Source organism: Herpailurus yagouaroundi, unplaced genomic scaffold, assembly GCF_014898765.1.
Source record: "Herpailurus yagouaroundi ecotype Mexico unplaced genomic scaffold, PumYag 210, whole genome shotgun sequence".
Lineage (NCBI taxonomy): Eukaryota > Metazoa > Chordata > Mammalia > Carnivora > Felidae > Herpailurus > Herpailurus yagouaroundi.
In genome coordinates this window covers 25636068-25660698 of record NW_024412441.1, presented here as the reverse complement: position 1 = coordinate 25660698, position 24631 = coordinate 25636068, and the positions used below count along the sequence as shown (strand labels likewise).

The following is a 24631-nucleotide window of genomic DNA, read 5'->3' as shown; positions in this document are numbered from 1 at the left end:
GCGCCCGCGGCCGGCGGGGAGCCCCATTCATTCCCGGACGCCGCGGCGCCGCCGCCGCCGCGGGAGCCGCGCCGGTCCAGGGCGCCGCGCATTGTGCAGCAGGCGGGCCCCCGCGCGGCAAGGGCCCTGGACCGGCGCGGCTCCCGGGTATGGTGAGCAAGGCGCTGTTGCGCCTCGTGTCTGCCGTCAACCGCAGGAGGATGAAGCTGCTGTTGGGCATCGCGCTGCTCGCCTACGTAGCCTGTGAGTTCGCGCCCGCGGCCGGCGGGGAGCCCCATTCATTCCCGGACGCCGCGGCAGCGGGGCCGGGGGTCGGGGGGCTGTGGGCAGGGTGGCCCTGCTGCCCGGTCTCCCGCCGCGTACCGGGCGGGACCTAAGCTCCCTGCTTTCACTCCTTTTCGGGGGCTGCGAGGACCCGTTTCCCCTTCTCCGCTCTTGCGGCAAAGCAGCTGGCCAACTTGGGCGCAAACCCTCGAGCGCTTAGGCCCCGGCGCGGAGACCTGGCGGTCCGGCGGAGGGTCCTTGCCCCGGAGCTCTGGGACTGCCGGGCCCGGCACGGCCGAGGCGCCAGCCGAAGCCCCAGCCCGGTGTCCCAGTCCCCCCGCCCCGACGCGTGGGACTCCCGTCCACGTCGTCCCGACAGCCGGCGAGGGTCCGGCAGGCGATTCCCGAGCGTGCCGCGCGGGGACACCCTGGGGACAGTCGTGGCCGCGCCGCCGTGTTGGTTAAGTAGGATAAAAATACTGTTGCCGTTGGCAGAGCCCCCGCTCCGACTGTTTGCTCCGCAGGAAAATTACTCAGCATTTAACTATCGGGGAGCCAAGTGTTGCTGATCCCCGCCGGCCCTCGGCCGCGCCCAGATGTCCGGGCGCGCAGGGTCCCCGGGGCGCGGCGGATCGGCCCAGTGGGGAGGCGCAGCTCCCGGAGGCCCGGGGCGGTGCTTTGCTATGTAAGGTCCTCGTGTCTATCCTGACTCCCGGCCTCTGCCTGAGACCCGGGCAGGAGGGGCACTTCGCAGGCAGGTGGTGGACCCTGTGTTTTCTAAGAGGCAGAACCTCCCCCCCCCTTTTATGTTAAGATGTTTTCGATGAGCATATATTATAATTGTTGCTATTAATACTTTACCAAAGACCACAGTTGGACTAGAAATAGCTTACAGTGTAAGCTCCCTTTGAATCCTAGTCACCGCACAGACATGCTCTTAAATGAAACAACCTGCTAACTGGTTGAATTACCAAGATCTGGTTCCCGAGATGAGAGGGGACTTGGGAAAGTGACTTCAGTTGAGCTCTAGGAGGACATGTGTTATTAAGACCCAGATTGTCCAGCATAGCCCAGCTGTTCCAGGAGGTGGAGCAGAGAAACCTCAAACAGGACTTTTGGATCCTAGGCAGAGTTTCATGCCGGGTTGGGTGTTAGATGGGAGTAGTTTGAAAGGGAGAAAGAGCTCTTAAGTGAATGTGGTCAATCTTGAGCAAGAAAGCTGAGACCCAGGGGAAAGATCACTTAAAATTGCATAATTATTGTTATGAAATAATAATAGCACCTAAATTTGCTGAGTGTTTACATATGTGTGCAGGCATGAGTCTCATTGGCTTATTTAATTATCTCAACAATCTTGGGAAATACTATGGTCATTCCCATTTTAGAGGTGGGAAAATTTAGACCAAGAGGAATTAGGAACATTTATGGATGATTATACAGATGACAAGCTATAGAGAGCCAAGTTTTGAACCTAGAAAGGCCAGGGGGCTGGGGGTAGAAGCCAGGTCTGCAGACGGTTCAGTGTTGATCTAGGTCGGACAGAGGTGTTTAGAATTAAATTTTTTTTGATGTTTTATTTTTGAGAGAGAGAGACAGAATGTGAGTGGGGGAGGGGCAGAGAGAGAAGGAGAGACAGAATCTGAAGCAGGCTCCAGGCTCTGAGCTGGAGCTGTCAGCACAGAGCCCCATGCAGGGCTCGACCTCATGAACCATTAGATCATGACCTGAGCTGAAGTCAGACGCTCAAGCAACTGAGGCACCCAGGTGCTCCATCGTGATTAGAATTAATAAAGGGAGATTTAGGGAGCCCTGGGAAGTTTTTCAGCATTCATTCAACCAGGAAATCCTGCCAAGTCTTTTCCCTTGTCTGTTACTGCGCATGGTGCTGGGGGACACTGAGGAAGTGCCATCTTGGTGCCTAGAGCAGTGGTTCTCAAACTGGGGAGTATATCAGAATCACCTGGAGGGTTTTCAAAACACAGATTTTTGCCTCCCACCTCATGGTTTTGATTGAGTAGGTCTGGGTTGTGTATTTGTAATAGCATCACCTGGGAAGTTGTTGCTATGGTCAGGGGACCACTGGTCTAGAAGGTAAGGTGGCCAAGAATGAGATAACCACCTCGATGAGGGCTGAATTACAAACTGGTATAAAGGAAAGGAATGCATGAGAGATCATGCGTGGGACTCCTGAATTAGGGTGATCAGGGGCATTTGTTTCTGTGAGAATTGAGGCTTGAGCTGAGAATTGAATGATGTGTAGAATAGGGAGGCTTAGGGGGGAATGTGTTCCAGGAGGACCAGTATGTGCAGAGGTCCTGTGGCAGCCAAGGGCTGTAGGAATGCAAAGAAAGATAGTGTTTTTGGAGCATGAAAATGGTACAGTGATGAGGCTGACCAGACAGGGGCCAAGAGCTGGCCGGCTTGGGAGGGGCCTGGTGCCAGCTTATAAAATCTGATTTTAGTTATAAGGGGCTCAAGAACAGGGTGGAGCAGTGTTACTAATGAGCAGGGATGGTACATCTGAGACACTGCTGGAAAAACGTTACGGGGCTCCTGATAGGTGGTGTCCAAGGATACTGAGAATGTAAGTCAGCAGGGAGTCTTACCGACAATCTTGCCCTCCCTGTTAAGAGTGAAATCTCTTTGAAAAAACTGTCCATACTCCCACTTAACACAGCCTCACAGCTAGCCAGTTCCCTTTCTGGAAGTGCACTGTCTGCTCCTCTCTCAAGTTCTGCCAGTCTTTCTCATTGCACTTGGATCTTTCTCAAAGGGCTGTTTTTTTGCCTACTTGGGCCAGAGTCTCCCTTCGTGCATCTGAACTCTTCTGGACCATGCCTAGGGGAGTCAGCCCATGACACCTTGCACTGCACTAAAGGTCTTTCTTTCCCATGCGTGTGTTTTCTTCTCAGTAAAATTCCCAGTCCTTGAGAACAGGGCTTCTATCTTCAGTGTTTCAGCCCATGGAGTACTGAAGAGCTCAGAGGTCTGATTGAAAATCTTGCCAACCTACTAGGTAGGTAGCTCCCCAGGCAGAGGCTCAGCTGGAATTACCTTTAGTGTTTCTTTAACATGCACAGAGTTTGAAAAGTCAAATAGAGTCTTCAGGGTTTGTTAGGCAAAACAGAGTCCCTGCCACTATTTTCCCCTGCCGGGAGGCAAGCTGATTGTTTTTGGTGTTTATCTTTGTGCCATAGAATCATATGCTTGTTGATTTTTCATTTGTAGGTATTACCTAGTGACTTTATCCTTTGCAAGATGATTATTTTCTTACCTCCCTGCTTCCCCTGTGTTCACCATCCCCCATGTAGATGTGGTGTAATTTTGAGATCAGCGTTTAGTGTATATGTGTATGACTAAATGCTGTTCTTCTTGTTAGTGAGCTGTGTTGTGCATGACTTTTGTTTTCGCTGGAGCTAATAAATGGCTTTTTCTTTTTCTTTCTTTTTTTTTTCCCCTCTCTGTCTACTATTTCTGATTCAATTCCACATGTTTTGTCAGTTGCCCTAAGATGTTCAGAAGCATCAGGACCTCTTGATGGGGCACCTTCCTGAAGAATGGCCCCCACAGCCTTCAGACCTGCTCTGCCCATTACAGATGTCTTATTCCCTGACTTCTTCTTGCTTATTTCGCACTTATTTCACTTGAATGTGCATTGGAGGAGAATTTTGAGACATGTGATAAATGTCTTGTCTTCACGTTTAATTGGTAGATTGATGATGTAGAATTCTAGACGAAGATTCCTTCAGAACTCTTCAGGGATTATTGCATTACTTTCTGGCTTCTACCGTAGACCAGTTGTGTCAGGTCAGTGCCTTTTGTGGGGCTTGTGTTTTCTTTCTGGAAGGTGTCAGGATCTTCTTTTTGCTCACAAGGGTCATTGTAGACCACACGTTTCCAGCTCTCTGCTGCCTGGCCTTTCCTCTGTCCCAGAGCTTGGTGGCCTCATGCAGTCAGCACGCCCAGGAGCCGAGGGGGGTGCCCTGCTTCAGTTCTGGGCCCAGCGATTAGTTATAAACATGTTTCCTCCCCTCTGGGTTGATAACTGACATCATTCAAGGTGATGGTGCTCAGTGAAGAGCCTACCCCCACCCTCCTACCCCCACCCCTTCCTTAGAGTGACACAAACTTGAATAATACATCTTCGTTTTTAAGCCTCATAGGGTCTGGGCTCGCTCATTGCTGCAGCTCAGCAGAGCCTGCCCTGACGCACCTGTCCCCTGATGTGGGGGGTGCACATAGCACCTGTGCCCCATGCACTGGGTCTTCTGTGTCCTTGCAACCCAAGAAACTCTTACTTTTCAGTTCTGGGATTTTCTTAAATTATTCTTTGTTTCACCTCCTCATTCTCTGTTTTCTCTCTCTGAATCTTATGCTGATGTAGTATTACCTGCTCTAGTCCTTTTATTTCCTATTGTCTTCCCTTAAAAAAAATTTTTTTTTAAGTTTACTTATTTTGAGAGAGAGAGAGTACAAGTGGAGGAGGGTCAGAGAGAGAGGGAGAAAGAGAATCCCAAGCAGGCTCTGCATTGACAGTGCAGAGCCTGATGCAGGGCTCCAACTCACGAACTGTGAGATCATGACTGAAACCAAGAGTCGGATACTTAACCAACTGAGCCACCCAGGCGGCCTGTCCACTCTTTAAAAGTTTTGCTCTACTTTCTAGAAACTTCTGCTTTATATATTTAAAAAAACATTTTTTTTAATATTTATTTTTGAGAGAGCGAGCATGAGTGGGGGAAGGGCAGAGAGAGGGAGACACAGGATCCGAAGCAGACTCCAGGCTCCGAGCTGTCAGCACAGACACAGGGCTTGAACTCACTGACCTTGAGATCATGACCTGAGCCACGGTTGGTTGCTTAACCGACTGAGCCACCCAGGTGCCCCTACTTTACATTTTAAAGCTTCTAATGATTTTTTAAAAAATTTATTTTTGCTATCATTTTTCATTAATATGAGTTCTTTTTCTCTGGATTAAAAAAAACCAGAAACAAACAAAAGCAGTGGCCTTTATTTCATGGCTGTATTCTTTTCATGGTAGTTTTGTTTATTTTTCATTCTCACTAAAGAATCTCTTCCCTCCTGGTCCCTTCCCACTTTTCTTCTTGGAGGCTTTCGTTGGCCTTCTGGTGGCCCTAGGTTGTCCACTCCTATTTGAGAGAGTGCTGTAGGTCTGTCCTCTGAGCCCTGGTGCCCAGGCTCTGCCAGCTGTCTGCTGGACGAGGAGGCCTGGCTGCCCGCATCCTGGAGCCCCCGTGGGGACAGGACTTCAGGTCTGAACGGTACCGTGATCATTGTCCCAGGTGGACCTGGGGCTCCCCAGTCTGAGACCCCCTTCCAGAGAATGGACTGCCCATCTGCTGCCGGGCAGGGAGTACAGCTGCCAGTCATGCTGCTGTTTGCACACATTTGAAAGGCAGAACCCCTGTCTCGGTCGACTTGTCACCCCACTTCCAGAGGCACAAGGCAAGACCATTCCTGACTCTGCCGGGTGCGGCTGGGCCTCCCCACTGTCTGTCCCAGGTGTTCTCTTGACTTTGCCTCATCCTCCTCATGCCTTCTAGCTGCATTGTGTTCCCCTCTTCCCACCCCCCCAGGCCCAGACCTTAAACAAGAATGAAAAAGAAGTCTCCTTTCTGCTGTAGTGATTTCAGGAGCCATTACTTTCATCCTCAGCTCTTGAAAGCTAGAGTTGTGATACCCTGTCATCCTCTTTTAAGTTTTGGCATATCAGGGATCTTGTGGTAATGACACTGCAGCCGTGGCACCCTTCAGTCCTGTCGCTTGCACCCCACTGAAGAGAAACGCTACGAAATGAAACACTGAAAACCGTATAAAAGCGCGGTTTATGTGTGTTTGCTTTGCATTTATGGAAACAGACTGCAAACTTGTCGGATTCGGGCTTTCGTTAGAACAGCTTTGCCCTTAATCTGATCAGCCCCGCGTGACTAGGGCTGTCCCTCGAATTCACTCGGTAAACATCCACCGGCCTGCTGCCAGGGAGACACAGGGAGTTAGACAGCATCCTGATGCCAGCTGCCTCCAGGGAGGAAAGGGGGGGAAAAGACAAAGCAAATAGTACAGGTGCTGGTTCCAGACTTACCTGAGCATGAGCTTCAGCCAGCGCTTGTGAAGTGCAGGTTCCCAGGATCCTTGAGACCCTGGGAATCCATTCCTTGGGGGTTGGGAGGGGCACCTCAAAGTTGTTTTGAGCCCTCAGCATCTTAGTTTAATAATTTACACACCTGTTTTCTCTTACTCCTAATGAAAGACTAATTCAGCAAACAGGCAAATACTCCTCTGCCTAGATTTACCAGCTGTTCTTTGTTTCCACATTTGTTCTTTTTCTCTGTTTTAACGTGTACATCTTTGTGTTGAAATATTTGAAAGTTACCCCACCTTTAAATACTTTCACGTAGATCTCCTAGAACTAAAGTCATCTGTATAATGTCATCACCATTACATGCTCTAAAAATTAACATAAATAATACTGTCTAGTGGACAGTCCATGTTTGAGTTTCCCCCAGTTGTACCATCAATGTCTTTGGTAGCCTTTAAAAAAAAAATCTTAATGTTTATTCATTTTTGATGGGGGGAGGCAGAGAGAGAGGGAGACACAGAATCGGAAGCAGGCTCCAGGCTCTGAGCTGTCAGCACAGAGCCCGATGTGGGGCTCGAACTCACGAACCATGAGGTCATGACCTGAGCTGAAGTCAGATGCTTAACAGACTGAGCCACCCAGGTGCTCCCCACCCTCCCCCACCTTTTTTTTTTTAAACTCTAGGATCAGTTAAGGTTTATATGTTGCATTTGGTTGTTACGTCTCTGATTTTTTTTTTTTTTAATAACATGTACCTTTAAAAAAAAGCCCAGGCCAGTTGTCCTGTAAAACATCTCACATTCTGCGATGTGATTTGTCTGATTGCTTCCTTATAATTAAAGTCAGCTGAACATTTTTATAATTGTGCTTGATGATTTGCCTTCTATCAAGGTTGCCCCACTGTTGATGACACGTTTGATGCCTGGAAGGGTTGGCCATCGCCGCACTTCATATTAAAGGTGCAAGGTGCCTTTTCCTGGTACAAAGTCCCAGAGGTGGTTCTCAGAGACGGAGTGGCTTCTCGTCCAGCGAGTGCATTCAGTGCCCATTGGCAGTCCTCTCCTAGATCAGTTTTCACACTGGGAAATCCAAAATGCTGCTTTTCTTGAGTTTATTTTTATTTTATTTTTTAATGTTTATTTATTTTTGAGAGAGAGAGAGAGAGAGTGCGTGCGCGCGCGCAAGCGGGGGAGGGGCAGAGAAAGAGAGACATACACAGAATCTGAAGCAGGCTCCAGGCTCCGAGCTGAAGCCCGATGCGAGGCTCGACACAAGGCTCTAACCCACGAACTGTTAGATCTGACCTGAGCCAGAGTCGGATGCTTAACTGACTGAGCCACCCAGGCGCCCCTGCTTTTCTTGAGTTTATTAACTTGCATTCTTCTGAAAAGAACTTGCCTCCCTCTATCTTCTCTCACTTTCTGTAGTAATTTCCTGTGCCTGTTGTAATGTTGCCACAAACAAGGTGGTTTTCAAACAAGAGAAATTTATTCTCTTACCGTTCAGAGGCCAGACGTCTGAAATCGAGGTGCTGACAAGGCTCCTCTCCCTCCGAAGTCTCCGTTGAGGCTCCAGATGTTTTGGCGTGTGGACGCATCCCTCCCGTCTTCCTCTGTGGGTGGTCACGTTGCCGCCTCTTGCTGTCACATCTCCCCTGGGTCCCCTATGAGGACACATGGTGCTGGATTTAGGGCCCAACTGAATAATCTAGGGTCATCTTTTGGTCTCAAGATCCTTAATTACACCTGCAAAGCATCCTTTTCCAAGTAAGGTCATAGTCAAGGTTCTAGGGATTAGAATGTGGACATATTTTGGGGGGTCACCAATCAGTTCACCGCTCCTGTTTAACAAAAATACCACTGTGGACTCAGAGTCTTTGAGCACTACCTTGATCTCCAGATGTTCTGGGCTCATCTTTCCCTGCCCCAGTCCTGGAATTAGCCATTTCCCCAAGGATCCCTGCTCTCTCTCACTGGAGAATGTGGTTTAGGAATCAGAGCCTGGGCCCTGGTTGTGCACATTGCCATTGAGGTGTCCTTGCTCCCAGGGCTTGTAGGGAATGGAGCCGGGAAGCATGCACACTTTATCTTCTTTACCTTCCCCGATTCCATATTGCTGTCTCCTTTTTCCCACTGTGAAAATCTCATTTCTAGCATCAGTAAAAAAGTCATCAGCTCTCTACTACCATACAGACAGAACAGTTTCAGAATTGCTACGTCAGTACCACTACCAGTAACAAACTTGGCGAAATTCAGGATTTCTTTGGAGTTCTTTTTGTCCTCAGAATATGTCCTACTGAGGATGTGCAGTTAGAGCATTGTGTTCAGAAGCTACTTGTGATCATTTTTTTTTAAATGCTGAAACAAGTTAGGGTCATGCTTTAGTTTGCAACCAACTTTCTTCTTTTTACTAAAGTGTTTCAGCCACGTACATGGTTCTGAGTCGAACTACATGAAACATTGGATGATTTGGGGGCAATCTCGAGCCTTCTGCACACTTCTGGTTTGTTTTACCTGTCTTATTACAACGTCAGCATTTAGTCCACGTGTATGCATGCCCTTGCTATCCGTTTTTACTGAGCGGGTAGCATCCTGTGTAGACTGTTTGCCTCCCTTTCCTGGAGAGCAAGGGCTCCGTGTGGGGGCACACAGCCGCCCCCTGTGCTGTTGTGCATCTGCGTAGTATTCCTGTGTGCACGCACCAGTCTCCTATGGAAGGCGTTTATTTCCAAAATGCTGCTGTCGCAAATACTGCTGCAGTGAATAGACATGTGTGCATGCTGTCACCAGGGGTTGTGAGCAGCCGTCTCCTCTCAGCCTCCCCAGCCGAGGCTGCTGGCAAACGTTTGACTTGTCACCAGCCTGAAAATGGCATCTCCATGTTTTAATTTGCATTTCTTTTATTGTGTCATGAAGCTGGTTTTGAAATGTTTAAGGACCATTTATATATATGTGTGTGTGTATATATATATATATTTCTGAGAACTGTTTATGGGTTTGCTCATTTTTCTATTGAGTTGTTGGTTCTCTTTTGCACTTATTTATGTAGGCTTCACACCCAACATGGGGCTTGAACTCATGACCCTGAGATCAAGAGTCTCATCCTCCCCCGACTGAGCCAGCCAGGCATCCTTCTTTGCCACTGATCTCTCAAGATCTCTCTCTATATATGTTAACTGTCCTCTGTGAAGTGAATGGCGACTATTTTCTCATGTCTGGTGTGGTAGGGAGGAAAGTATATTTGGTCTTTGTCTCCTATTCTTGGCACAAAGCGCCTAAAACCCTTGGGATTTCCTGAGCGATGGGAGTGTCTTTTGTTATTCATGAGAGCCTCTCTTTGATCACACCTGAGTTGATGCCAACGAGGTGACTTAGGGTGGTCCCTAGGTAGCCATGGTGGGCCAGTCATGAGAAGGACCGGCCATGTGCTTAGAGGGTTGGCACTCCGGCCCCACCCAGCGTCCTCCAGGAAGAGAATGGGGTGCTGGAGATAGAGCGCTACAAAAACTTGAACAGTGGGATTTGTTGAACTCCCTGGTTGTTGAATGCAAGGAGGTACTGGAAGGCTGTGGGAGCTCCAGTCCCGTCACCCTGCCTTGCCGTGTACATCTGTTTCACGTGGCTGTTTCTGGGTTGTATCCTTTATAATGAACCAGTGCACGTAAGTAAACTGTTTTCCTGAATTCTGGGAGCCATTCTAGCAAATGATCAAACCCAGGTATGGGGTCATAGGAGCCCTTGCTTTATAGCCACTTCCTCAGGATAGGGACATGTGATTGCCATCTGAAGTGGGGGCAGTCTTGTGGGATTGAGACCCTAACTGGGGTCTGTCTTAATTCTAGATTGTTAGTGTCAGAATGAATTGGAATTGTTGGACACCCATACAGTTAGTGTCCAGAGAGTTGGAGAATAGGTTGTTAGTGTGGAGGAAAAAAAAATCCACACATTTGGTGTCAGAGGTGTTCTGATGGCAGAAACAGATTGGACCTTGGAATCTTTGTTTCCAACCATTCCATTTTCCCTACATTGTTCTTAAGAAACTGGCCAAGGTATTCCTTGAGAGAAATGAGACCAGGGACTATGAAGGAATGGAGATGCCCTCAAGGCCCAGGGGTTGCTACTTAGAGGAGGATAAGATTTGGACGGTAGGGTTGAAGGCAAAGATGCCAGCATGACCATGGCGTTGGAGGAGATAGGGTGCAAGGAGCAGGAGTCCTTCAGGCCCTTAAAGGCAGCATTCGAAGTCTGTCCCCAGCATAATCTTTATTCAGTGAGACGAGTTAACATTTGATCAAAATTCATACGGCACAAGAAGATAAGAGATTTTGGTGAACATACCCTGAATTTTCAAGCATTAGGGCAGGGTCACGTGGAATCAGTTTTGCATTTGGGGGCAGCCTGTCTAGCCGGGATGTCGCAGTCTGCTGTGTGCGTCCTGGACCTTGTGTAGATATGATGGTGGGTTGTAGCCCTGCTGTGTGGTACTGCTGTGTAAGCCAGGAAACCCAGAGCGTGGTTGTTGTGATGTCGAAGAGCTTTGATGAATGGATGTTTAACAGGCAGGGCCTGTTACCAGATTCTCCATGTGCCTTGAATCTACATTAATGCCTGCTTCACTTTCCCCCCCACTTGCTGTATGTTCTACAGATGTCTTGGGTCTTAGGAGTTCCTGAAAGATCCATGTGGGAGGAGCGATTCCTCCCACAGAGAAGGGTAGTTTCACTTGCTCTTGTTAGGCTCATAGTTTGGCTTGGAGACAGTCACCTAACCCTGTTGTTCCATTTTTATGCACTTATAAAATTGGAATACTATGTTCTCTTACTACCTTCCAGGTAGTAGTACTTTTTAATGTTTATTTATTTTTGAGAGAGAACAGAGACAAAGCTTGAGCGGGGGAGGGGCAGAGAGAGAGGGAGGCACAGAATCCAAAGCAGGCTCCAGGCTCCGAGCTGTCAGCACAAAGCCCGACGCGGGGCTCGAACTCACGAGCTGCGAGATCATGACCTGAGCAGAAGTCTGATGCTCAACCGATCGAGCCACCCAGACGCCCCAGGTAGTAGTACTTTTTAAAAAGCATTATGAGGAATTGAAAGAATTTCTTTAAAGAGATGATAGCTTCAGTTGATGAGCCACCTGGGAGAAAAGATGTCTCCAGGTGTAGGTGTGAGAAAGTGACCTGTGGGGAGGGACTGTCCTTGCTCAGGAAAGGCAGTGACAGCCGGCAAGTGGGTGCTCCCCAGGGGGTGGACTGAGGAACCCCTTTGAAGAGCAAGGGTGAACATCAAGTTAATCCATTAGTTTCTTTGAGTTTCTGGTTAAGCTTTCTATGTTTCTAACCAGAATAAGTTACGTGCTGTAAAGTATCAGTAGCAAACGCTTAGACTGCTTTATCATAGTCTTTTTCAGAAAGGGTCTGAACGTCTTGGAAAGTGAAAACAATTTTGTTAGGGTGGTGAGACCTTGGAATTTTATTGTTAGTATCTTTGAACATTTTTATAGTTTTTCTGAAAACAGACATGCTGTTTCTAATTTAGAATTCTGTTGACATATGTAATGTAAGTGATCTGAGTTTCGTTTATTTATTTTGAAAGATGTGAGCAGACGGCCATGTTATACCAGCAACAGAAGACTGAGGGTTAGGATGGCTCCATTGGAGTCAAATGAAAGAATCCCATTAATCTGACACGGTCAGGGGCAGTGACAATCCTTGGGAAATGGTTACTAGCTATGAATGATAAGGGCCACGAACAGTGGTTCTCCACATAAGTTGCACGTAGCCACATCAGGATCTTAGGTCTGTTCTTCCTTTTAGTTTTTTTGTTTTGTTTTGTTTCTGGATAGAATCTTATTCTAATTCCTTGATCTCCTTATTCCCAGTGCATCTTAATTATTTAAAAGACATAATTCCTGTCCCAGGCTCTCAAAGTAATGAAAGCCCCCCCCCCCCCTTCCTGCTCCCACCCCTGGTGCACATGCTATAATGCAGCATGAGGAGTGGCCTGCTTTGATAATGCTACTGTCTGGCAGGGAGGCGGGGATAATCTCCCCATTTTATAGATGGGGAAAATGAGACATAGGGTGATTATATGACCTGCCCCGGCACTTAGCCTGATACTCCATCATGGTGTAGAGGGACCTGAAGGAACCCCATTTCTTAGCTTCAGTGTAGACTTTTACAGACACTTGTGCTGAAACAATGTTTTACTCTGAAGCAGCCCCAGTGGGGTGCCTACAAGGCAGAGGGGCCAGGAGGTTTTGTAGAGGACCCTACTCCTGGGCATTGGTTCTTGCTGGTGGGTGATCCCCTGGCTTCTGGTCCTCTGTTTGGCCCTGCAGTGGGAGCACCCCCTCTTCTTTGGGACTGTAACCTGGCTGGTGAGCATTGTGGGTCCAGGTGGCTGCTGGGCAGCTGGGCTGCGTTGAAGCCCATGCAGCTTGGGTGGTTGGAAGGCCTGTTCCTCTGTCCCAGCAGCAGCGTCCTGTCCAGGACAGGGTGCTGAGTTTGTAGGGCCCGCAGCCCTTCTGAGCCAGAGCGGCGGGTCTTGTACCTGCATCTGCCTGGCTCACCTACCCTGTCCCCCACCACTGAGCACCGGGACCTTCCTGAGGCCTCTAAGGCACCTGCCCACCTCACGCCTTGGGCTCCAACACCCTTGCCCCTCGTCTGCCTATCCATTCTTCCCCTCCCCCCTTCCACACTCCCACCTCCCCTTTCTCACACACCCACCTCACCTACAGTCCCTGCTACTCCCTGCACTGCCCACTCCCTTCTGCTTCCTCTCTCCCTCTCCATCTCCCCCTTCCTCATTCCCCACCTGTCCCCTCACCCCCTCTCCCACCCTCCTCCCCGGTCACCCACCCAGTCTGTCCTGTCCTACTCATGTCTCTTTCCCTCTCTCCCAGCTCTCACCCCCAGCCCCACACAGACACCCCCGCCACACTCACCCCCTCATCTGGCTTCTCCCATATACCTCTTTCCTCATGTTAGTCAAGGGCTTTCCTCATGTTCTCCGGGGCTGTGCTATTCCTGACTAACGCTGTGGGTAGAAGGCTGGCATTTTCCAGGCCTGTTCGGGTGACCTATGGACACAGCCATTCCATGGGCTTCTGTCCCTGTGGATGGCCACCTACCAGTGGGGAATCATTGCATTGGTCATGGGCGTGGCACACGTGGCTGTGGTCTAGATGACTCCAGTGGGCACCGTGGTCTGAAATGTCCCTCCTGAGTCCCTCCCGCACCTTCTTTCCTTCTCCACCTCTTCAAATACAAAATGAAAAGGCCAACTTAAAACCATCCTCAAGGGGCGTCAGGGTGGCTCGGTCACTTAGGCATCAGACGCTTGGTCTCTGCTCAGGTCGTGATCTCACGGTTTGTGAGATCGAGCCCCAGAGCCCCGAGTTGGTCTCTGTGCTGACAGCGTGAGGCCTGCTTGGGATTCTCTGCCCCTGCCTTCTGCCCCCAACCTAAATAAATAAACAAATAAGAGTAGATAATTCGTAAATAGGAAAATAATGTACTTTACTCAGTGTGGAAAAACAGAATGAAGTACAATGATAAAATCAGTCTTTCAAATTTTAGGAGAGTAAAATGTCTTCCCACATACAGGTAGTGAGTGATGTCTCTTCATTTTCAATGAGATCTTTCTTTTTGGCCCTCAGTAAAGTTTTATAATTTTTTTCATGTAGGTTTTATTTTTGTGGAATTTATGTCTATCAAGTTTCTCTTTAGTATTTTACATAAAGATCTTTAAAAAAAAACTTTAAAAAAACAAACAAACATGTTTATTTATTTTGAGAGAGAGCACGCATGAGACAGGAAGGAGCAGAGAGAGAGAGAGAGAGAGAGAGAGAGAGAGAGAGAGAGAGAATCCCAAGCAGGCTCCGTGCTATCAGCACAGAGTCCAACATGGGGCTTGAACCCACAAACCGTGAGATCTTGACCTGAGCCGAAACTGAGTTGAATGCTTAACTGACTGAGCTACCCAGGTGCCCCGACATAGCAACTTTTTTTTTAATGTTTATTTATTTTTGAGAGAGAGACAGAGCACTAGTGGGGGAGGGGCAGAGAGGGAGGGAGACACAGAATTTGAAGCAGGCTCCAGGCTCTAAGCTGTCAGCACAGAGCCCCATGCGGGGCTCGAACTCATGAACTGTGAGATCATGACCTTGAGCCAAAGTCGGATGCTTAACCTACTGAGCCACCCAGGCACCCCTCGACACAGCAACTTTTAACAGCAAGCTGCAGAATTTCCCCCAAAGTTATATTCCATTTTTAAAAAGTTTCTCCTTCATGCTTTGTACTGATCCTTACATATACACATTTTCTTTTTCCATCTTGTTCTTAATCATAGTGTTCTACTTTCTAAAAACGGTTACTACACCTTTATGTGTTCTGTCATAGTTTCACATTCTGGGTTTGGTCACATGAAGGCTCCTTCCTCCATCTGGAAGTTGTGGTGAAGAGTCTGAACTGTACTTTCCTTCCTACCTACTTAAAAAAAAAAAAACAAAAAACAAAACAAACAAAAAAAACAAACCTTTTCTTCTGGCTCTCTTTGCCTTCGGCAATCTAAAAATAGATCCAACCAAGCTTACTACCAGACCTAATCAGTGATGCTCATTGGAAGTTAGTTGAAAAGGAAGCCGAGCTGTTGCTTGTTTTCAGCAGATTCATCATCTACTTGGGCAGCAAATGTTTATTGAGTGGCCTGCTCTGTGCTAGGGTCTGGAAATGCAGGCTTTCTATGGACTTCTGTTCCCACTGGGTAGTAATTGATCAGAGGGCAAGAACTCTGGGTCAGTTTCAGGGTGAATCCTGAGAAGTGAGGTCTGCGATTGTGATTTAGGCTTTGTGGTCTGTTACAGGGATGGTAAAGGCATGCTTTCATCTCTCCTGCCCATAGCAGTGATGCTGGGCTGGACGGGGAAGGATTCACCCTTTGTTGCTCTCCTTTTTCTTTAGTTAATCTGTTTCTTCTTTTTGTCAGAAAACTAAGGAGATGCCCTTATTTGGTAGCCTTAGGTGAAGATTGAAGAATCCAAGTGCATGTTTGCTTTCTGGGGTGGTCTGGCATTTTTCTATCTTATTCGCACCTGTGTCTCCAGATTTTATGTTACTGTCTTGTGCAGATTAAGCGGTTTTTGAATGTTTACTTAATTGAATATAATACCATGCAGTAGAACCTTGAGAATATGTTTGAGTGGAACGAGTTTACAAATTTATTGCCTCCTTTCCTGAAGAGGCAGTAGTGGTTTTCTCAGGTGAAGATTTGGGAACAGAATGTATTTTAATTCCAGCTGTAAGAAATAGACACATAGTTGTTACAAGTATCATGGTAAATACCATGTTATCTTTCTGTTGATAGGTTGTTGCCTCTGAGTACCCAGCTGAATTGAACCTGGAGGAAAGAAAGGTTTTCAGTGGTCAAGGGTAATTTACGTTTGGATAGTAAGGTGCAGAGGGCATTGATATGAGTCTTTGGGGGTCTATTTTTAATTCCCAATTTTAACATCCTAACAGTATGGAAGCGCTTGGAAGATCCTCTCCCTGCTCCTCCCCCTTCTAGCTAACCCTGTTTCCCTTCCTGTCTGTTACTTGTTGACAATTTAGATGTATGTATGAGTCACCTAGATAGTTTCCTGTGCATTATGTGTTCATAAAATATATTTAGGTGTTTTTGAAATGTAAATGTTTTTATACTATGGATTTTCTGTGATTTGCTTTTGTACTTAATATGTGGTGGGGCGCCTGGGTGGCGCAGTCGGTTAAGCATCCGACTTCAGCCAGGTCACGATCTCGCGGTCCGTGAGTTCGGGCCCCGCGTCGGGCTCTGGGCTGATGGCTCAGAGCCTGGAGCCTGTTTCTGATTCTGTGTCTCCCTCTCTCTCTGCCCCTCCCCCGTTCATGCTCTGTCTCTCTCTGTCACAAAAAAATAAATAAACGTTAAAAAAAAAATATGTGGAAAAAATCTGTTAACACAGATTTCATTCAAAAATCTAAATGATTGCCTAGATCTCAGTGATAGATGTATGTATCATAGGCTGCCCTCATTTAAAAAATATTTTTTTCAACGTTTATTTATTTTTGGGACAGAGAGAGACAGAGCATGAATGGGGGAGGGGCAGAGAGAGAGGGAGACACAGAATCGGAAACAGGCTCCAGGCTCTGAGCCATCAGCCCAGAGCCTGACGCGGGGCTCGAACTCCCAGACCGCGAGATCGTGACCTGGCTGAAGTCGGACGCTTAACCGACTGCACCACCCAGGCGCCCCTAAAGCTTTACTTTAAAGACTGTCTTGGGTTTTCAAGGTCAGTGTGTGGAAGTTCGATTGTAATTTTCATTCTGCTACATTGTTTATGTCGCAGAGTGATAGGATGGACAGGACAGGGGCCTTGACCTCAGTGACCTTGGTGAGGAGGTAGAGACAGAAGCAGGTATAAAGCTCTGCAGTGGTACCAAGAAAGGGTCAGAGAGGGCATCTGAGGGATGGTAAGGCCCACATAGGGCTTAGAAAGACGACAGAAGAGAGTCACCTGACCCAGAGAAGTGGAGGGTTGGGAGGGCCTCTGTGAAAAGGGGAAGAACAGGGCCAGGATTTGAAGTCAGCGCAAGCACAGTGCACTCAGACATCAAGGTTCAGTGTTACTTTGCCGGGGGAGAACGTGAAAGGGCAGTGAGTAAAGCTGGAGGGGGCTGCAGAAGGGTCCCTCAGGTGTCCTGCCCAGGAGGACAGGCAGAGAGAACCCAGGGATTGGCTTGCATTTGGTGAGGGCACTCCTCCTGGGCATGGGGGAACCAAAGGGAGGAAGCAATAACCCCTTTGGGGAGAAAGTCAAATGCTGTGATTATGTCAGGACTTGGCTGTGCAGTGAATGTAACACAGAGACTCTGTCCCTAAGTGTGCTGGGTCAAGCTCATAGCGACCCATTCCTAAACAAACTTTATCTTAACAACTTGGTTTCTATCAGAGACGTCAGACCATCTATAAGGCACTGATTATTTCCTAAGTGGGAAGTGGAAATATGATGTAAGAATCCCTAAGACATTCGGTGGGGTAGGAAGCCTAGGGAGGTTTGAGTATGTTCGGAACCGTGCTGGCCTATTCACGACAGGTGGAGGAGTGGAGGCCAGGATACTGGGGATGAGCCGTGCATCCTGCGTGGCTGGCATTAGGGTGGGGGAGGGTGTGCCCTGTGGAACCCTCCTTCACATGGTGGGCGGCAGTGAAAAATTCTGGAACTTTTCTAAAGTATGTTTGTTTACTTTGAGAGAGAGATCAGGCGTGGGGCAGAGAGAAAGAGAGAATCTCAAGCAGGCTCTACTCTACTCGCATGGAGCTTAACGTGGGGCTCGAACTCACGAATGTCAAGATCATGACCTGAGCTGAAATCAGTAATTGGGCACTTAACTGACTGAGCCACCCAGGTGCCCCGAAATTCTGGAACATCTATGTGCGCGTGTGTGTGTGTATGCACTTCTTTTTCATCCTTTACAGTGTGCATGTACATATATAGGGAGCGCATGCTCAGGACTTCTTTTTTTTTTAATGTTTGTTTATTTTTGAGAAAGACAGCAAGCACAGGGGAGGGACAGAGAGAGGGAGACACAGAATCCGAAGCAGGCTCCAGGCTCCGAGCTGTCAGCACAGAGCCCGATGCACGGCTCGAACTCATGAACCGTGAGATTGTCACCTGAGCTAAAGTTGGATGCTTAACTGACTGAGCCACCCAGGCGCCCCAACTCTGTTGTCCTCTTAACAAAACATGGGGTGTCTGAGAATGTGAACATGGGAGAAGATCAAAGGGAGGCCGTTTCCTGCAGAGGTGCTCAGATTGTAGGGCAATTGGCATCACTTGGAGCCCTTGTTAAAACCCAGTGGCTGTGCCCCACCCCAGAGTTTCTGATCTGAAGCCCTCATTGGGCCTTAGGCATTTCAGACAAGTCCCCACATGATGCTCCTGCCACTGCTCGGGGACACACTTCGTGTAGCTCTGTTCTAAACAACCATTTGTCCTGCGCACCTATGGAGAGTCCCCATGGAAGAGTGTTTCTCTCATCTGGGCTTTAAATTTTTTTTTTCTTTTTTTACATTTATTTTATTTTTGAGAGACAGAGACCGAGCACAAGTGGGGCAGGGGCAGAGAGAGAGAGGGAGACACAGAATCTGAAGCAGGCTCTGGGCTCTGAGCTGACAGCACACAACCCAACATGGGGCTGGAATCCATGAACTGCGAGATCATGACCTGAGCTGAAGTCAGACAGATGGAGGCCTAACTGATTAAGCCACCCAGGTGCCCCTTATCCGGGCTTTTAAAACAGAATAGTAGTTTCTTGAGATGATAATTGAATTGTTTTGGATTTCAAGTTTTTCTCACCAGTTTGGGAGAATTTAATAGGTCACCCTGTGCTTTGCAGGCTGTGATGCTGCCCTACCTGGAAGGGACAGAAGGAACTCAATGTCCTCTCCAGACCAAAAAAAACATATTTCACACTTTCTTCTTGCAAGATGTAGAAATTAATAGAAAAGTATAGAAACGTATTCTGTGACTACACTTGTGGGTAGTTTTAAACATGTGTGTAGTTTTAAAAGGCAAAAAATACTGGTTCTACTAAGTTTCTGTTCTCACTTAATATCGACATTTTTAACATGTAAATACTCTTTGGAAGACCGGATGTCCTGTGTAAAGACCATGCTTTCTTGCCTTTTTAACCACTTTGTAAAAAAAAGGAACTTCTTGGGACAAAATTTTTTCCCATGGGAATGTTGGTACTCTTTTATTAGGTAAGCCTGTGAGGAGGTCAGAATCATTTCAAGTGTTTTACAGCTCAAGTTCGGGACCTGCCAGCCTCGAATGCAGGGAACACAGGGCAGGCTCTAGAAGGTGCTGTCCCTGCAGCCTGGCCTCCGGGAGGGCCCAGAAGAGAGCTGGTGTCGCAGGGAGGTCTGATAAGCAGGTGCTCTCCGTGAGGCCTGTGAGGCCTGCCAGTTACTGGGGTCTGCTCGGCCACCCCAAGTATCCTTTTCCTGTGGGGCAGTTTTCATCCTGTGTAACTGCTTAGGACAGTGACAGACCTGGCTGGCTGCCCAGCGTTCAGGCTTTGGAGCTAGGCTCCTTCAGGTCAGGCAGAAAGCAAGGATCCCCATTCAGTGGCTTCTTGTTTGAAGAATTAAAAACAGAAGAAGATCTCCTAATTTGAACCTTCCAATCCATTTAAACACTTTTTTTTTTTTTAATTTTTTTTTTCAACGTTTATTTATTTTATTTTTGGGACAGAGAGAGACAGAGCATGAACGGGGGAGGGGCAGAGAGAGAGGGAGACACAGAATCGGAAACAGGTTCCAGGCTCCGAGCCATCAGCCCAGAGCCCGACGCGGGGCTCGAACTCCCGGACTGCGAGATCGTGACCTGGCTGAAGTCGGCCGCTTAACCGACTGCACCACCCAGGCGCCCCATTTAAACACTTTTAATACTTTTCTTCTTACAAGAGTAATGCATGAAAGAAAAAGTAATGTGTATTCTTGTTTGAAAAGCTTCAAAGGCTACCCAAGGGGAGTCAGATATTTGCTGTCTCCTGGTACTAGGATTGTTGAGGCTCATGGCTGGGAGCAAGGATGCATCTTTCCTCAGTACATTTAAAGTTTTGTTCAGGCGGAGGCAGGCAGCCCAGGTGGTTGGGGAGGGAGGGATTCCCCACGACCGTAGCCCTGACCCAGGGTTTTACCAAGGCGACGAGTCTGTGCAAAGCTGTGCTTGGACGCGGTGAAGGGTACACATGCACTTGGTAGGGGATACGTCGAGTGGGGAGGAATTAAATCCTGTTCCCTGGGTTGAGTCGAGGTCTGCCTCATCGGTAGACAAAAGGGCTGGGGACATACCTGTCTGTTTCGTTTCTATTTATATTGTACTGCTTTACCAGTTACTTCAAAACTTAGTGGTATAAAATAGCAGCCGTTTTGTATGCTATGTAATAAAGCAGTGGGTCAGGAATTTGAAATGCAGATGTTCTCTGCACAAGTTTTCTGGAAATGCAGAAGTTCTCCGGAACTTCAGCTGGAATGGCTCAAACGGCTGGGGCTGGAGAATGTACTTCCTGGAGGTTTCTTTGCTGCCACATCTTTGCCTCTGAGGATCGGCTCAGCTAGGACTGGCTGTTAGCCCCGGCAGGTGACCTGTCTGCCAGCGGGGTGATCAGGCCTCTTCCACAGTGGCCCAGGGCCCCCAGAGCCGGCGTGCCAGCAAACTTAGCGGAAGGGCACGCTGTTTGCGACCAGTCCAAGAGCCACATGGCATCACCTCTGCCCTCCCCTGTGCTGGAGAGGGTCACAAGTCCACCAGATTCAAGGGGAGGACGCACACGCCCCACCTCCTGACAGGAGGCGTGTCCAAGAATTTTCGGACAGGTCTTCAGTGCCGCCAGGGAGGCACTGTGTACAAAACACAATGACACCATGCAGCTTTGCAGTGAGCACTTGGCACAAAGTGAGTCATAGCCCAGACGAGGCGTTCTGTTGTAGTTAACACGCTCAGAAAACCTTGAGAGGAACAGTAAACAGAGTCACAGAATGCGTGCAGCCGTGTTGATGTGCTTCAGCGTGGCTGGAACTTCCTCTGCCAGTAAGACTCACTTTCCACGAGCTCCAGGTGCCTGGTATTGTACAGGGCTTCTGATTTGAATGCGTCTCTAAATTAGAGTTTCCTTGACCTGAGCAAGCGGGGATGGGAATAGCTGCACACTCTGCTGAAATAGGGAGCGTCTTCAGCACTCATGGGCTTGTTGCCCTCCTTAGGACTCATGACCTCAGCGTCACTCAGTTTTAGTTGGAGCACACGCCACACACAGGGCCGCCGAGGCTGGGGGATTAGCTTGGAGGACAGGACAAGAAAAAAACAAAATCAAGATGTCTTTTTTCACCAGAGATGGGGGTGACTCTGGGGCCTGGGAATGAGGCCTCACACTTGGAAGTGTTGGGGGAGTGAGGGCTGTCACTGGCCTTGTGACCTTGAGCAAGTCCCATGAGACTCCTCATGGCTCCTATCTTCAGCTGTGAAATGGAGATAATAGCATGACCTTGTGACTAGAAACAGCAAGAAAGGCCCGTGGGGGGCCACTGGCGGTGACACTGGCATCGCTGTGCTTCCTGGTCACAGGCCTTGGCCTTGTCACGAGATTCCCCAGGGCTGTGGCCATCACCTGGCTGTATGGAGCAGTCCGTGCCACGTTCTCTTGAACCTCTGACATATGAGTCACAAGCAGGTGTCCTACCTGCACCTCTGGCTGCCGCTGGCCTTCCCAGCTCCAGGCCTCTGTTTTTACTTGCCTAGTAGACATCTTTAGCCTGGATCACTACAGGATGCATCCAAGGGAATATGTGCTAATCCCAGAGCATGGTCCCCTCCCCCAGCCGTCTCCTGATAACACCCATTCACCACCCCCACCCCGATACACCGCCTGTCCCCTCCTGCCCTCTCCATTCTCAACCCATCTGTCCCTCACACCCCTACTTCCTGTTAGGCCAGAACACAGCTGCCCTGCATCACACTCTGAGCTAGTTGCCCACTAACCAGAGCCCCGCTGTCTGGGAATGCTAGGAAGGGGAACGAGGGGTGCCCACATTTGGTTCATTAACAGAAAATCCCCATGGGGAGCTTGTCAGGAAAGCCCTCATGGCCCACGTGACCCTACACCTTCATCTTTCCCTCCCCAGGGTATTTCTGCTAGCATTGCCCCCCTCCCACCCCTCCGAGGGCATCCCCTGCACAGGCCAGTAGATGTCCCTGCCTGTGTGCAGCCTGCATCTTCAGAGTTCGGTGACCTCTCGTCCCCTGTCTGCTCCCCAGGACTGGGTCGATGGAGCCTCTACTTCTTGTAGAGCACAGAACGATAAACTATGCACCGTGAGCCAGATCTAGCCCACCCTTGAGCTGAGAAAGTTTCAACAATTTTTACACGGTTGAAGAAAAGGAAAAAAAAAAAAGGAATCCAATTTCATCACACACGAAATTCACATTTCCGTGTCCTTGAATGAAGTCGTGTGGGAGCACAGTCACGCTTTTGTGAATTATCTATGACTCTGCCCACACTACAGTGGCAGAGTTGAGTAGTGGCCTCAGAGATCCTATGGCCCATAAAGCCTGAAATATTCATTCTCTGCCCCTTTACAGAAAAAGTTTGCTGATGACTCCTGCCTTAGAACTGGGATTCCTAATCATTTGGGAGAGCTTTTCCTTCATTCTTTCAGCAAATACTGAGTGAGCGCTGAATATTACGAGGAAGCATCTCAGTTTCCTAGAGAACAGTAGTGAATGAAACAGGCTTTGCTGTCTCGGAGCTTCCGTTTTCTGGGCTGGAAACATACAAGCACATATAGATAGATACATTGGGTATATTGTCTGATGGTAAGTGCAATGAAGAAAAAGAAAGCAGGTTGAGTATGGGGAGGGAGGAGAGAAGGGGGACACTATTAATAGGCTGGTCAGGAAGACCTCACTGATGAGGTAACTTGAGCCAATAACTAGATGAACTGAAGGAGGCAAGTTAAGGAGGCATTTGGGAGAAGAGTAAGTGCAAAGGCCCTGAGGCAGGAGAAACAGCCTTGGCATGTTGGAGAAATTACGAGGGACCAGAGTGTTTTGAGCCTGGACTGTATAAGCAGATAGGTGGGCAAAGGTGAGGTGTGGCTGTGGCAGGTCACCAGATCCCTTAGGGCCGGGCTCTCTGCCTTCCCCAGGGGGCACTTGAAAAAATGCAATGCCCAGGCTCCTCTGCAGAGATTCTGATTCAGGAGGTCTGTAGGGCCTCACAGGCTCTGGGAAGCCAGATTTGATCCCTCGAGACTAGAGAAGACAGACCCTCACTCCACTCTCTCCCTGCCCCCTGCTAATTCTTAACCATTGTTAGGTCTCACAGAACCTTTTCAGTCCAAAGGGCACCATGGATTAGGAGCATTTGCCGCAAGACCTCGTACAGTGCTTGGCTTCTAGCAGGGGCTCAATATGTAAATGTTTGCATGTTTAAAAAATGTTTATTTATTTGTTTTGAGAGAGAGCGTAGTAAGCAGGGTAGGGGCTGAGAGAGAGGGAGAAAGAAAATTTCAAGCAGGCTCCATGCTGTCGGTTCAGAGCCCAACTTGGGGCTCAATCTCACAAATCGTGAGATCGTGACCTGAACCAAAATCAAGAGTTGGACGCTTAGCTGACGGAGCCACCCAGGTGCCCCTAAATGTTTGCATTTTTAAAAAGAGACCTACATTTATGCTGATGACTGTCCTCTCCTACTGCAGCTTGTGGGCATGCCATTTCTTCCCACTGCCCCGTCTTTGAAGGACTGTTTATGATCCAGGTTGCCCATCATTTTGTGGGTGGCTGGCGCTCCACCTTTTCCTGCATGAACGGGGTCAAGCTGTTTCCCCTTGTGGTTCCAGGTGGACCCTACTGCTTCTTGCCAGCTGAGCCTCACCTCCTCCTCTGGTTCTCGCTGACCATCATGTGTATGTTGCCTACTATACAGGTGCAGTTATGCACAGGGTCTTAGCCCTCCGTATCTGCAGGCACCAATTTTGTTGGCTGGCTGGCTGGTGAATGAGCCAGAAAGGATTTTAGCAAACATTGAAGACAGAGGGCAAATCTTGCATGGGTTCTCCGTGTGGTTGTACTGTCCTAACATCACCAAGCTGAGTCGGTGAGCCCCTGGCATGCTGGTTTATAGCATGTCTGGCTGTCCTCGCCTGCCAGCACATGGGGTATACTGTGTGTCATACAGGTTTGTGCCCATTAGCTGGGCCAGAGAGCAGCTTTCCTAATTCATTCTTCTGCCTCTGACTTAGGGCAAAGATACATGTGCTTTCTAGGTGAAAATGGTGATCAGAATGCCCAACAAAACATTGAGAAGCCTATTTCAATCATTGAAAATGTACAGGTGTGAAACAGAAATGGTAGTTTGGTTTGATCCAGTGTTAACAGCGGTACTTAAAACAGGGGAATAGGGTTGCTGGTGCAGAATCCGTGCCTTCACTAAAGTCTGGCATTCAAGAACTCAGAATCTATCCTCATTCTAAAACATTCTAAAACCAGTGCACCTCTGAAATTTCAAACTTTTATTGGGGAGTTTTGAAAGCTTTGTATGTGTGGTTTCGTGTGGACTTTCTAGGATTTTCCCAAGACTTCCTGAAACTCATTCAGGAATTCAGTGGAGACCCACAGATTGCAGATTGATAAATTACATTCTGAAAGTGATACTTGGGGCGCCTGGGTGGCTCGGTCGGTTGGG

General features: G+C 48.4%; 1 protein-coding gene across 2 annotated transcripts in view; it reads left to right on the top strand.

Annotated features, from left to right (window-relative positions):
- Positions 1–68: 68 nt before the first annotated feature.
- UXS1 (UDP-glucuronate decarboxylase 1) overlaps positions 69–24631 on the top strand; it is a 102779-nt gene continuing 78216 nt past the window's right edge. Inside the window, exon 1 of one of the 2 annotated variants that reach the window (XM_040454136.1) lies at positions 69–243. In XM_040454136.1, coding sequence (XP_040310070.1) covers positions 150–243 — 94 coding nt within the window. In that variant the 5' untranslated portion in view covers positions 69–149. The remainder of the gene's footprint in view (positions 244–24631) is intronic. The other variant, XM_040454137.1, reaches the window with a different exon arrangement.